General features: G+C 39.9%; 1 protein-coding gene across 9 annotated transcripts in view; it reads right to left on the reverse strand.

The window, feature by feature from the left end:
- Nucleotides 1–2,123: 2,123 nt before the first annotated feature.
- ARHGDIB (Rho GDP dissociation inhibitor beta) overlaps nt 2,124–13,697 on the reverse strand; it is a 20,292-nt gene continuing 8,718 nt past the window's right edge. For 3 of the 9 annotated variants that reach the window (XM_025401138.1, XM_025401139.1, XM_025401141.1), the window contains 5 exons: nt 10,584–10,776; nt 9,979–10,062; nt 8,016–8,092; nt 4,906–4,969; nt 2,124–2,834 (listed from right to left, as the gene is read on the reverse strand). In XM_025401138.1, the coding sequence (XP_025256923.1) occupies nt 2,635–2,834; nt 4,906–4,969; nt 8,016–8,092; nt 9,979–10,062; nt 10,584–10,764 (606 nt within the window). In that variant the 5' untranslated portion in view covers nt 10,765–10,776 and the 3' untranslated portion in view covers nt 2,124–2,634. Of the gene's footprint in view, nt 2,835–4,905; nt 4,970–8,015; nt 8,093–9,978; nt 10,063–10,583; nt 10,777–10,967; nt 11,204–11,246; nt 11,268–13,697 lie in introns of those variants that run through there. The other 6 variants (XM_025401143.1, XM_025401140.1, XM_025401146.1 and 3 more) reach the window with 6 other exon arrangements.

Consider the following 13,697-nt stretch of genomic DNA (forward strand, 5'->3'; position numbering starts at 1 on the left):
ATAATGTCCAGGCTGAGAGTAAAATAAAGAACACAATTTCATTTACAATAGCCACAAATAAAATGAAATGCCTAGGAATACAGATGACCAAGGAGGTAAAATATCTCTTCAAGGAGAACTACAAGACACTTTTAAAAGAAATCAGAGCTGACACAAATGGAAAAACATTCCATGCTCATGGGTAGGAAGAATCAGTATCTTCAAAATGGCCATACTGCCCAAAGAAATTTATAGATTCAGTGCTATTCCTATCTAACTACCAATGTCATCCTTCACAGAATTAGAAAAGAAAACTATTCTAAAATTTATATGGAACCAAAAGAAAGTCTGACTAGCTAAAGCAATCCTAATAAAAAAGAATAAAGCCAGAGGCATCACATTACCCAACTTCAAACTATACTACAAGGCTACAGTAACCAAAATAGCATGGTACTGGTACAAAAGCAAACACATAGACCAATGGAACAGAATAGAGAACCCAGAAATAAAGTCATATACCTACAACCATCTGATCTTTGACAAAGTTAGCAAAACCAATCAATGGGGAAAGGACTTCTTACTCAATAAATGGTGCTGTGATAGCTGGCTAGCCATATGCAGAAGAATGAAACTGGACCCTTATCTTTCACCATATGAAAAAATTAACTCAAGATGAATTAAAGATTCAAGACCTCAAACCATAAAAGTCCTAGAGGAAAACCTAGGAAATACTCTTTTCGACATCAATCTTGACAAGTAATTTTTGGCTAAGCCGTCAAAAGCAATTGCAACAAAAACAAAAGTTGACAAGTGAGACCTAATTAAAGAGTTTCTGCAGAGCAAAAGGAACTATTGATAGAGTAAACAGACGTCTACAGAATGGGAGAAAATATATGCAAACTATGCATCCAACAAAGGTCTAATATTCAGAATCCGTAAGAAATTTAAACAAATCAAGAAGCAAAAAACAACCCCATTAGAAAATGGGCAAAGAACATAAACAGATACTTCTCAAAAGAAGATACACAAGAGGCCAATAAACACACAGAAAAATGATGCTCAATGTTACTAATTTTCAGAGAAATGCAAATCAAACCTACAATGAAATACAATCTCACGCTAGTCAGAATGGCCATTATTAAAAAATCAGAAAACAACAGACACTGGTGAGACTGCAGAGAAAAGGGAATGCTTATACACTATTCATGGGAATGTAACTTAAGCAGTTAAGTAGTTCAGTCACTGTGGAAAGCAACTCTAAGTAATGAGGGCATCCATACCTTTTATCTCTATACTAAGGCCAAGGAGAGTACTCCAATTTTTAGGAGTAACGTTAGCATTCCAAGGCATAATATTTTTACTAACATATGGAGAGTGACCAGTTTGAAGATTTCTCAAAAAACTTAAAACAGAGCTACCATTTGATTCAGGAATCCCATTCCTATGTATATATCCAAAGGAAAGTAGATTGTTATACCAAAAAGACATGCACATGTATGTTCATTGTTGTGCCATTCACAATAGTAAAGACATGGAATCAATGTAGTTGCCCATCAGTGGTGGATTAGATAAAAAATATGGTGCATATATACCATGATATACTATATGGTCATAATAAAAAAGTAAAATCATGTCCTTTGCAGCAATATGGATGAAGCTGGAGGCCATAATTCTAAGCAAAGCAATGCAGAAACAGAAAACCCACTTCCATATGTTCTCACTTATAAGTGGGAGCTAAACACTGAGCACACATAGACATGAACGTGGAAACAGCAGATGCTGTGGACTACCTGAGGGGTGAGGGAGGGAGTGGGGCATGGTTTGAAAAACTACCTATTTAGGACTAAGTTCACTACTTGGGTGCAATATACCCATGTAACGAACCTGCACATGTACCCTCTGTATCTAACATAAAAGTTGAAATTAAAAATAACCAACTAAATAAGTAAAATGCAGATTTCCCACTGGCGGTATTCTGAATGCACATTACCTATTACAGTGTAATATGGGACCAATTTGTTCCCAATGATGTAAATATCTCCTCCTGTTTGTTTTCCTCATCCCCATCCCCTCTTGGGGAACTCACGAATGTGAACCATCCAGTTATCATATTTGTTCAAAGGAAGAAAGCAGGGAAATGAAGGTCTCAGTCAGAACACATGCAGTTATTGTTTTATTCTTATTCTCTTGTGTTGTTTACAGTGTCTCTCACAAAAGAAGTACTCCATCTGGCAGGGGATGTGACTAGCGACTCATTGGGCCAGCAACAACCGCAAAAGAATCTAGGCATTAGAATGAACTACTGGAACCTGAGTCAAAGACCTGTTAGTGATAGTTTGCCCATTTCCTGGCCTCTAGTTGCTCGAATGGGGTAAGAGAGGGCAATATTAAATGATTGTGTATTGAGATGGAGGCGTGGAAGATCTGGCCCTCACGGAGGATCGGAGGGAGGAGGCAGGGTGAAAGCCCGGTTTTATGCCTCTTGTGCTAGGGACCACATTGAGAGACAGGGTGGGAAAAGATGCATCAGTAAGGAAATGTGGGCAGTGTTGAAGTGGGACCCAGCTGTGGACAGGGAGGAGGGACAGGGTGCTGAACACGCCTGAGAGGATTCTTCCAGATGGCAAGGGTGGGGAAAGGGATGGGTGGATGCATTCATTCTGTCCACTCCTTCTTAATCGACAGGTTCCACTCCCAGCTGAGGTGGTCGTGCTTGTCATCGTCGGTGAAGAAGGACTTGTTGTGGTACGTGCCTCGGGCCAGCATGCCCTTGGGAGCCTCCTCAACTGGAGTGAGGAACTCATACTCTTCGGGCCGAGGCCCATAGCTGCCAACCATAAATGTTGCTTTATCCACTAGGAAGAAAGAAGAGTTCATTAGGGTAAGAGCCTGACAGAGGAAAAACACACACTGCAAACTGGAGAATCTGGAGTACAGCCTACAGTGATTCAAGCCAAGAGCAATAGTTTCCAAGCCTAAATCAACATGAGATTTACCTGAGGCATCTCTTTTTAAAATTTTTTTATTATTATTTTTTTAAGACGGAGTTTTGCTCCTGTTGTCTAGGCTGGAGTGCAGAAGCACAATCTCGGCTCACCGCAACCTCTGCCTCCCGGGTTCAAGTGATTCTCCTGCCTCAACCTCCCGAGTAGCTGGCATTACAGGCATGTACCGCCATGCTTGAGTAATTTTGTATTTCCAGTAGGGATGGAGTTTCTCCATGTTGGTCAGGCTGGTCTCGAACTCCCAACCTCAGGTGATCTGCCTGCCTTGGCTTCCCAAAGTTCTGGGATTACAGGTGTGAGCCACCGCACCTGGCCCTGAGGCATCTTTTTAAAAAAATGATTCTTTAAACATTGTTTAAGTTGGAGTGCCTTTTAATAATAGTTTCCTTTGTCCTACTTCCAAAGGCTATGGTTCAGTAACCTTCTGTGGGTCCCAAGGCTCAGTGTTTTTAAAAAACTACACAGTTGATTCTGCAGTAAAGTTGGGGAACCAGTGCCCTAAATCAATGGGGATTAAGCCTGTTTTTTGTTTTTGTTTTTTTTTTTTTTTAATGGAGATATAGCAGACTACACCATTTAAACAACTCAGACAAATTGAGACCGCAGTTCTGATCTCAGTCCTGCAATGGCCTAAGTCATTTTTGAGCCTCCATTTCTTTGTGTGTATGATGGACTTTGAGGATCTTCTATCTACAAACTATCATTCTATGAGCATATCAGTTGGGGGAGATAAAGTAACAGATGGTGATCAGAATTCATGGATAGAATAATTGGATGGAACAAGAACAGCAGTAAGTTGGTAAAAAAAAAAAAAAAGTGAAAAACTAGGACAAATGGCGAAAATAGCCAATCAAGTTGATTTGCAGGTGAACTGGAATATATATTAAGAATAGTTGGGCATTGAAAAGCATACATAGGCAGATAGGTGGCATATAGTTGGCTAAGTGTTGTTAATAAGTTTGAAAATACAGCTGCAGACATGTCACTGTCCTTTTGTTGAAATGAGGTCATATGGGCTTTGTGCCCAAAGGAAAATAGGAAATTAAACTTTTTTTTTTTTTCATGAGACTAGGTATTGGAAAGGCCAATCAATATCTTTCAGGTCAATGGTCTTCTCTGGGATTTGAGAAATTGACTGGTCCTCTATGTCATACAAATTTATCAGATAATTTCTCCCCTATCTTGCTTATTAATTTGGTGGAAACTGAGACATGCTTTGTTGTTTCTCGCCTCTGGAGAGGACAGACCCTCAGGTAGAAAGGAACTATAAAGTGCCTCCATCACCTTCCTGCCTCTCATTTCTCTCTGCCCATATTAATGAAAGAAAATTGAAGGCAGGTTCCCAAGGTATGTCAAGAAGAATTGCAGATTAAGTAATATTGTCATGTTATTTAAATTAGACAGGTTTTTTCAATCCTAGAAAGTATTTTTTTTTTCTATTTCTTTGTTAGAAAACTGAGCATTGCCTGCCCCTTCCCTCCAATGCCACCCCACCTGCTCCCACTCCAAATACACACACCACCGGGCAAGTTTTTTCTTTCTTGGGTTTCTCTGACACTTGGTCTGTACCTGTGAACTGTTTTTTTTTTTTTTTTTCTTCTTCTTACTTTGTAGAGTATTTTTATATACTTTATTTCCTTCAAACCTATCTTGGTGACTCTTCTTCTTTATGAGTGATAATGTTGAATCCAAAAAGCTGATTGCTGAAGGTCAGCAGCTGCTGCAGTCTAAATGAGGTCCCCTGAGCCCTGGACTTGTCAATGTCTAGAGCAGAGGTGTATTTGTGCTTTTTCCTAGGGCCAGCATCCACAGCTTTTATCATATTCTCATCTGAGTCTATAGCTAAAAATGGCTAATAACCAGAAGTTAAAGTATCAATGAGAAGCAGTTTGGGACAGTGTGGAAATGTGGGTTCCCTTACCTTTCACTCCAGTGCGGTAGGTGTGCTGAACATATTTCAGGCCTGACACAATATCCCTGTTCACCTGCAGATGGGAAGGAACCAAGCTGTTCAGATTAAGAGAGTCTTTCATTTTTTCTCATCCTTCATGCTGATCCTGCCTAGCTAAATCTTCTCTGAAAATGAAAAAACTAAAGATTTAGTTCAGAATAGGCGTTTCTATAATTATTTAGCATGGCTGTGAAGCAAAGATTAGAGAGGGGAAATCATAAAACGCAACATTGCCAAACTGGTTTAATTTTCGAACATTTTGACTTTTACCATTTCGGGAGAGAGGAGTGGTTCATATTGTCTCAACATTCTTCATTGTATTTCTCCTTTCTCAATGGTCCCAGGAATGGCCTTGAGCTTTCCCTCTCCAATACTAGTGACCAGGAGACCATCCTTGTCTTAGTAAAAGTTATGAAGATACCAGTAGAGCACATTATGTAAATATCTAAAAACTACAACCTCAGAGATGATCCACCTACCATATAAAAAACAAATAACAAGGAGGAAAGCTGTAATGGAAAACTCATGTCTAGAAGATGGCTGTGCCTGCAATATAACTGAAATAGTGGGTGAAATTCACTTGTATCTGGCAAATATTTTGGATGTCTGTCATTTTCAGACGTTGTCTGAGATTTTGCTATTTTCCCAAGCCTTTCAAAGAAAATTCAGTAACGCAGAATGAAAATGTAGACAGCCGAAGAACTTTGTTTTTCCATGATTCATTTCACCTGGGACTAACCTGGGTTGTCTGTTAATTTTAAACAGTGGTTATGTCTATACAAACAAATTAAAGTGGACATTGCATCATTAGCCGAAGGGCTTGGTTATCTGTTCACCAACGTGAAGAATTAAAGCATCTTCAAATAATTTTTCTTCAACAATAATTATAGCTGGCCTTTTGTGTTGGACACAAATAGTTAAACCAATCAACCAGTGCTATCTCTTGTTTTTTTGGCAGGGAGGTGGCAGAGCAGTGAATACTGCCAGCTTAGATTCTTGACTGTCACAGGGTAAATCTGTAATATAAATCTATGAAGAGCTGTCAGAAAAAAAAAAAATTAGCATCATCAAAGAGACTGTGATAAAATAAAGCCCAGACTTTCTAATTACTCTGAGTCTCAAATGTAGCTCATAGGAATAGGGAAAATAAATGCATCTTTCTAGATGTCCCCAGCTTATCTCTTTCACCTAGTGGGAGAAAGACCTAAGAAGAAGAATTATATTGGTGTAGCAATAAGGACTTCAAGACAAAGAGCCTACCATCTCACCAGCGCTCTACAGTGGGTCCACTTAATATAAATACATTTGGGGTGGGTGAAATAAAACTGTGAATATTCATAGAATCCTCTTCTTCTGGCCACATCTCCATCCCTATTGTGTCTCCCACTCCAGGGAGAAACAGCCTTGGTGTTGTGAATCAAAGTGAGAGCTGTAGAAGTCAGAGATACCACATTTCCTTGGGAGGTAGGAAAAAAGTTGGGGAGAACCTAAAAGAACAACCCTAGGCCAGGTTTTTAGAAAGTGCTAAGAAGTTTGGGAGGAGAAAAAGAACATTGAGTGCAACTAACAGAGATCGCGAAAGAGGACTTTAGCAGGTGTTACTAACGTTATAACTGCAAACTTTCTTGGACATTTTGCAGGAGACTTCAATGAAGATTTAAGTTGTTTTTCAAGGATTTTCACCTTTGAACTGGCATTTCTTCTAATTGTAGCATCATGCTGGGAGAAGACACAGGATGGTTCAACTTTATGTAGGTTACTCAGAGAGCCATCAAACCTCTGAATTAGAGAGTACACAAAAGCCCCTTTCTGTGGCCTACTCCTGCATCATCCTAATGTGTAAACCTGACCACACAGACCCACATACCACATTCCTCCTCCGCCTTCCCACCCAGAAGAGAATGCCCTGTTCCAGAGTTTCCCGTCTCATCTTATTCACATCAAAATTTACCTGTCACATTTCATTTGAGAAAAACCGATTTACCAAATAGACAAATCAATGCAACAGTATCAATCATTAAAAATGAAACTGATGTGCAACCCATTCTAGGCATATTTTGATATAATGCCTTACCAAACTCTCAGGTGCTTCAATAATACATAATATGACAGGAAACAAGTAAGTGAACCCTAGTTCAGTGTCCATTATAGAGTAGGTATCCACAAATATTTCCAGGATGAAATTATTTTCAGGCATATTTGTATGGGGTAGGGAGGGGTCATCCATGGACTCTGAATCATATCCTGTACCTTGGGGAAAGAAGCTCCCAGTGTGCAAATAGAGAAAGCAGATGGAGTCTTCCTTGGTGGAGCCCAGGCCCTGGAAACTGAGGCTAAGTAGGAATGAGAGGCCACCAAAGCAAACATAAACCACTAAGTGCAAACACTGCATTTCTAACTTATTTGTTTTCAAAGTCAAGGTTATTTTTCTTGTGATTTTGGCTACTCATTGGGACATATGGTTATTTACTAGATGTCAGTTTATTTCTTATTTAGTTTCCTCTTTCCTGGTTACCTGTTCCACAACTATAATTGTAATTTCCAGTTCTTTAGCAAAGATCACACACCCTGGATTTTTATAATCCTTGAGCAATTAGAACTGAGGCCCTCTCTGTTCCATTTTCTTTTCCTATTGGTTGATTCACTTATTTGTCCACTTTTCAATATATATTCCTGAACTATCTGCTATTTACAAAGTTTTGTGTGAAATATTGGAAACAGGGATGTACAATTTTACCCTAGATTGAGATGCTTATGTTGTATGAAGGAGAAATGACACAGGTGGTACAACACAAAGTAGCATGTGCCTCGTGGATGTATTTGGAGTTCACAGACAGAGGGATCCCATTGGCTTAAGCGATAATGAAGAGTTTAAGAAGTCGCGGCTAGGAAACGGCATGAAGCAAGGGTGGGTATCAACAGGTAGCCCTCAGGGCTAGGAAGAGAACATTCCAGACTTGGCTTGGGGGTATTGGGGGAGAAACAAATAAAAGGTACCTCAACATGATCATGCAAGAAATTTAGTCACTGATTAAAGAAAAGATTTAACTTTACAAAAGCACACAAGGCAGGATACTTACTTTGAAGTGAATTTTGACTCTATATTCGGAACCTTCCTTTAGCACAATGGTTTCTTTTTTGAGGGCTTCCAGATCTCCTGTAGAGGAAGATTTAGAGAGAGTTTATCCTTAAAAGCAGATACGCAAGTTAATAAATGACTTTTAAGCCCCGGAGAAATTTGTTGGGCCTACCAGCACAACATGGTTCATAGGGCCCTCAATTCACAGAGTATTTGAGTTTAGTCCTGCGCGTGCATGTGCACACAAGCACACACACACATGTGCATGCACACACACACACAGGCACACACACACGTAATGCCTGAAATCTTACAGCTCTGTTAGGAAAAACATTAGAGGTTCCCTGCCCCCAAGTTTGATGACAATGCTAAAAATATACAAGACATTACCAGTAATGAGTTGTGAAGATAAATCTTTTTTTGGTCAATTTGTTCTCTCATTGAGAATTATATTACTGGTCAAATGAAGAGGTTATTAAAGAATATCCCCCTACCCCTCAAATAAAAAATACGATAAAAATATTATTTAGGAGTGTCAGCTATTTGTTTTTATAGATCTGGTGATGTTTGTGGCATTTTCTAGTTTTTAAAATTTTACTTGTTTTTATTCATCACTTTAAATAAATATTCACCTTTGTGTTTACTCTTGTATTTTCATTTGCAATATCATACTATTTTTCTTAAGGAATATCACTGAAGTTATAAAAGCTTCAGATTCCATACAACCAGGATCTGTCCCTAATTCCTGTACCCTGATTAAGGAAGTAATCGCTTTCTATGCTTTTCTTCATGCATAGCAGCTTGTTTGTGACAGAAAACCAAATTTGGTTTTCCTCTTCTGGGAAAGGGGACAGAGACGAAGTTTTCCTTGCAATACCACCAGGCCCTGCTGAACAGAACAGATTTCTTTAGCGCTGATTCAGACCTTATCTTGCAAACTGGCAGCTGCACCTGGTAATATTAGGAAGACTCTGGGCTCTGGTGAGAGAGTGTGAGTTTCTCTCCTGGAGAGATGCGAGCGTGTGGGGGTAGTGAATTCGTGTGTGTGCCTGCTCTAATGATTTCAGTTGAACAGGAAGTGTGTCTTCTCAGCCTCTGATTTCCTCCCTCTGACAAAAAAGCCCATATAAGGTAAAGACTGGCTATGTCCTGTGAGAGGGGAACTACTCTGCTGCTAGCTGAGCCTACTGTTCTAGACTTATGCTTTGTCTGTCCCACAACAGTCCAATTTTTTCATTTGGTAACTATTTTTTTTTCCCACTAAAAACTTGCCTCTGATGCCCCCAATCTCCTGGCTTCATGATTCTCCTCTCTTTCCCCTCTGACACCCATTTCCTCCACAATAACCCCCTTCCCAGTCTCTCTCCTTCTCCTCAAGCCCTAAGTCTCAGGGAAAGACTTGAGCCTTAGTTACAAAAAGGTGAAAGAAAATAACAACATCTTCATTTGTACGCCTTTAGTAAGGGACGTTGTTTATTTAACAAGAATCAGAGTTTCAAGCTAAAACAATTCAATCTATATCAGTGGAATTTCTAGCATAATTCAGGATTGCTTCTCACCTTCCGGTAAGTTTTGTAGCTGATAAAAGATCAATACTTTGATGTTCAGACTGTATAAACCTTACAATTTCAGAAGCACACAATTTGTTTCTGAATATTTCCATCAGCAGTGTTTATTGCATAAATAACAATTCTCAGTTTACTATCATGTGGAGAGAAAAATCTGTAACTGTATCAAATGTGCATGCCTGCACTCTCTTCAATTAAATAGAGATAAAGATTGGGCTTTTCATGAAATATGGTAAATACTGGGCACTCTAAGAGCAATGATTTGTTAACTGGTCCTAGCATATATACCTCTCTGATTCACCAGTTTTTTTCTTTTTGTTGGAACAGGAGACAGAGACCAAGTTTTCTTTGTGATATCTTAGGCCCCCTCCGAACAGTACAGATGTGTCTACATACCAGTAAGGTCCATGGTGATTGGTCCTGGGGCACTCGCACAAACCAGGGTGAGCCGGGTGACAACGACATTGGGGGCTTTCGGATCTGCAGGATCAAAAGGGAATGTAAGTACCAAGAAGAGACACGTGTGTAGTGGGTGTGTGCATTTGTATTGCACTAATTATTGACATCCAACATTTCCTGAGTGGCTATGGGTCAGGTACCCTGCTAACTGGGCACTGCCCATTTATATCTCCGGGCCATGTCTTGTTCTGCTATGGTGTGTGTGGAAGAGATGAATGGTTAGGTAGGTACTGAGAAAGAGAAAAAAGAAGAAAGAGAGAAAATGGAGAGAGGGAAATACAATTCTAAGTGGTAGTCTGGAATTCTTTCTAAATCCCTGCTGTGTGTTATGTGTGCCTCTCTCACGGCTGACTTGCATCTTATCTCTTAAGAAGACTTAATTACACAGTTCATAACTTTAATCAGCATATACAAATTGTGCCTTGCTCACTTATTCCTGGAAGCAATTGGTCCTCTTCCCTTTGCTGCTGCTCCTGAGCAGCCGAAATGTCTTCTTTCTTCTCAGGGACCTTCCACCCACCCTGCTCTCTGTACACACATACCTGTTACCACAGGACCATCTCCCAGCAGCGTTTTCTTGTACTTAATTAGACTCTCATCATCTTTGTCCATTTCCTGCAGCTCTTTCAGGGACTTCTGCGGTGGAGGCTTGTAATTGAGCTTGTTGTCCAGCTCATCATCGTCATCCTCTTCCACATGTGGCTCTGGGGCTTTTTCAGTCATTTTGATCTATTTCTGGGAGAGAGAATGACCGTCCATTAGTCAGAAGTCATGGATATAGAAGATGTTTCTGGGGCTGCTGTTAGCAGCCTCCTTACCCTCATGGACTTCTGTGATCATCAGTCACTTTCCTGATTTTTTTCCTAATTCAATCTCATTCAATTCTACGAAATAATAATCGAATGTATTCTAGTCATTTCTCTGACCTGCCTGAATTTCTCTGTGCTCATTGTAGTATCTTCTATTCATTGAACAAAACTGACAAGACAGAAATCACTCATATGTGAATAACATACTATGAGTGAAGCAACATGGTACAAAGACTCCTGAACAAATGAAGCAAAAGCCCAGTCAAAAAGCTGTAGGAGTTATCACAGTCCTCCAAATCCAGCCAGCCTGGCTAGCATCAAAGCCTGCAGCATGCACAGTCTGAGTGATAATGGTGGAGAGAGGCAGGAGAGAGAGGAGAGAGGTGGAGTACTTGCCAAAGAAATGGTTGGCTTCTCCCCATTAATGGAATCTATTTCTGAACTCCAGCAATGCCTCAAAGGTGACTCATGAGGAACCATTGACCTTTATGATACCTGCCCCAGGTGCCTGCATGGTTCACACCCAACACTGCTAATCACCCCTCGAGGGTGGGTACTAGGTTCACTGTTTTTCTTGAATTCCCCCCCAAACACTTGCATAGTTCTGGCACTTCATAAAACTTCCTTGATTGATATATAAGCTTTTATATCTAAAGATATTCTGCTCTTTTTAAATGCCACAAAAAATAGCAAAAGACACTAAATTCCTCCAGACAAAATTTTAAGTACAAATTTGCCCTTAGCATTTGTCCATCCATTTCCCTTTTCTAGATCCACTTCCCTTTCAGTCTCTCTCTTTCTCCCCTTCCCAGGTTTCCATTGACCTTATAAGGCCCCACCTGGGCATACCCTGGAGTCTTCCTTCATCTCTCATTATCTATATTTACTTGTTTTGTGTTAAAACATTGAGGAGAAATCTAGGCAAGTTATTCACTTGTTAAGGGTTAATGACTGAATAGTAGATTCAAAAATTATTCCTCTTAGAGGATGTACAGTCACAGCTTTTCAGAGCTGAAATGAACCATTGGGGTTCATGTAATCATTGAGGATATTGAGATCCAGAGTGAAGAGAATTGCCCAGGTTCACACAGCTAGATGAGAGGCAGTATACTCACCAAGAGGAAGAAGTCCCTCTGGGAAGAATTTCAGGCCCTGTGGCTGATAGCCATAGGAGATGGCTGCCAGGGAGTTATTTGCGCAAGGAGATCGTTTTCTGATTTTCTGGATTCTATTTTGAGGGTAACTCTGTTCCCTGCCTGTGGTTAAAGACTTCATTGCTCCTAAGTGACACAACTATAAGAAGATATCTGTCACATCACATCCTGAGTGGCTCTGCAAACCTTAATAAAGTATCCCAGGAGTGAAGATATCTCTGGCCAAAATCAGTTCTGGTTTTGAGTTTCAATGTCACTATTATTGGCAAGAAAAATAATCTGGAAGTAAAGCCAAATGAGAGCAATTTTAGTGGAACCAAAAAAAAAAAAAAAAAAAGAGAGAGAGAGAGAAAGAAAGAAATAATATCCCTTGGCTCGTCAAGTCTCTTCCATCTAAATAAGCAGCCAAACATTATGAGCTAGCCTTGACCAACTCTGAAAACAGCATTGCAATGCCCAGGTTCACTTCCTGTACAGGAAGAAAACATGTAGTCCTGTTCCTATGGCAACTCTTGCTTCAGCTGAAGAACCAGCACCACTCAAAGATGAGACTCTAGAGCACAGCAGAATAAACATAGTGACTAACGCAATTCATGTTCCAAACAACACTCAGGGAAAGTGAATGAACTGGTTGGAAAAAATGAAGGATGCAGCGTGTGGATGTTGTAGGTTGTGGGTAGTTTAATGCGAATCATTAAGGGGCAGATGAAGAGCAAGCCAGATAAGACTAATCAGATGAGACAGGGGCCTATCCAGAACGCTGGTGACCCCCGGAGGATGGGGGCCACATAACAAACCTGCTGACCAAGCATCAGAACCACTATTTATAGAGGAAGACATCCAAGCCCCCATGGTCAGGCCTTTCTGAACTGTATCACTTGGTTCTAACAAGTCTCCTGATTGAATGAAACCTGACCATCAGATAGTAACATTACATCCAGCCACTGGCTCAAGATGATTTCAGTAACCTCCAGGAAATTGTAACTATGCAGCCTCAAATCTCAATGTTGAAAAGAGAAAGAGAGAGAAAGAGAAAGAGAGCGAGAGAGGGAGAGAGAAGGATTAGGTATAGGACAAGATTTGCCACCTTCTAACTGTGTGACCATCGGCACGTCCATTTATCTAACATCTAGGTCTTGATCTTCTCATTAGTAAATCTGAGGCTTATGTTCTATATTTTTTTGATTCATTGCAAACAGATATAACAATTGTTTCATAAAAAACGAGACATAAATTTATCTAGATATTAAAGAGTGGAGGATACTGTGGGATTTCTGCATAAAATTTTGTTGCAGTCAAAAGGGGGAAGTTCAGGGCCACATTAAAATCATTTGGTTTAATTATAGCATAAGAAAAAGGGATATGAGACCAGGTGATCCCAAACCAGCTCATTCTAGAAAGCTGATTAGAAAAAGTAATAATACAGCAAATAAACGACAGGAAGAGCAGTTCTCAGAGAAAGTCTTTTAAAGCAAAATTAGGGTTATGATTATTTGGTGAGCACCCACTGTTTACGAGACACTGTACTTTAGCCAGTTTAAATTGCTCTTCAGAGTAGAGAAGAGGCTGGAAGTTGGGCAATCTAACCATACTAAAGGGTCCTCCTGGTTTGGTTGATTTCTTATTTTTTTTTTTTTTTGGGATTTCAGTTCTCTTTTTTTTTTTTTTTTTTTTTTTTTTTTTGGGTGCCTTC

The sequence above is a fragment of the Theropithecus gelada genome, chromosome 11, assembly GCF_003255815.1.
Source record: "Theropithecus gelada isolate Dixy chromosome 11, Tgel_1.0, whole genome shotgun sequence".
In the NCBI taxonomy this organism is placed as follows: domain Eukaryota; kingdom Metazoa; phylum Chordata; class Mammalia; order Primates; family Cercopithecidae; genus Theropithecus; species Theropithecus gelada.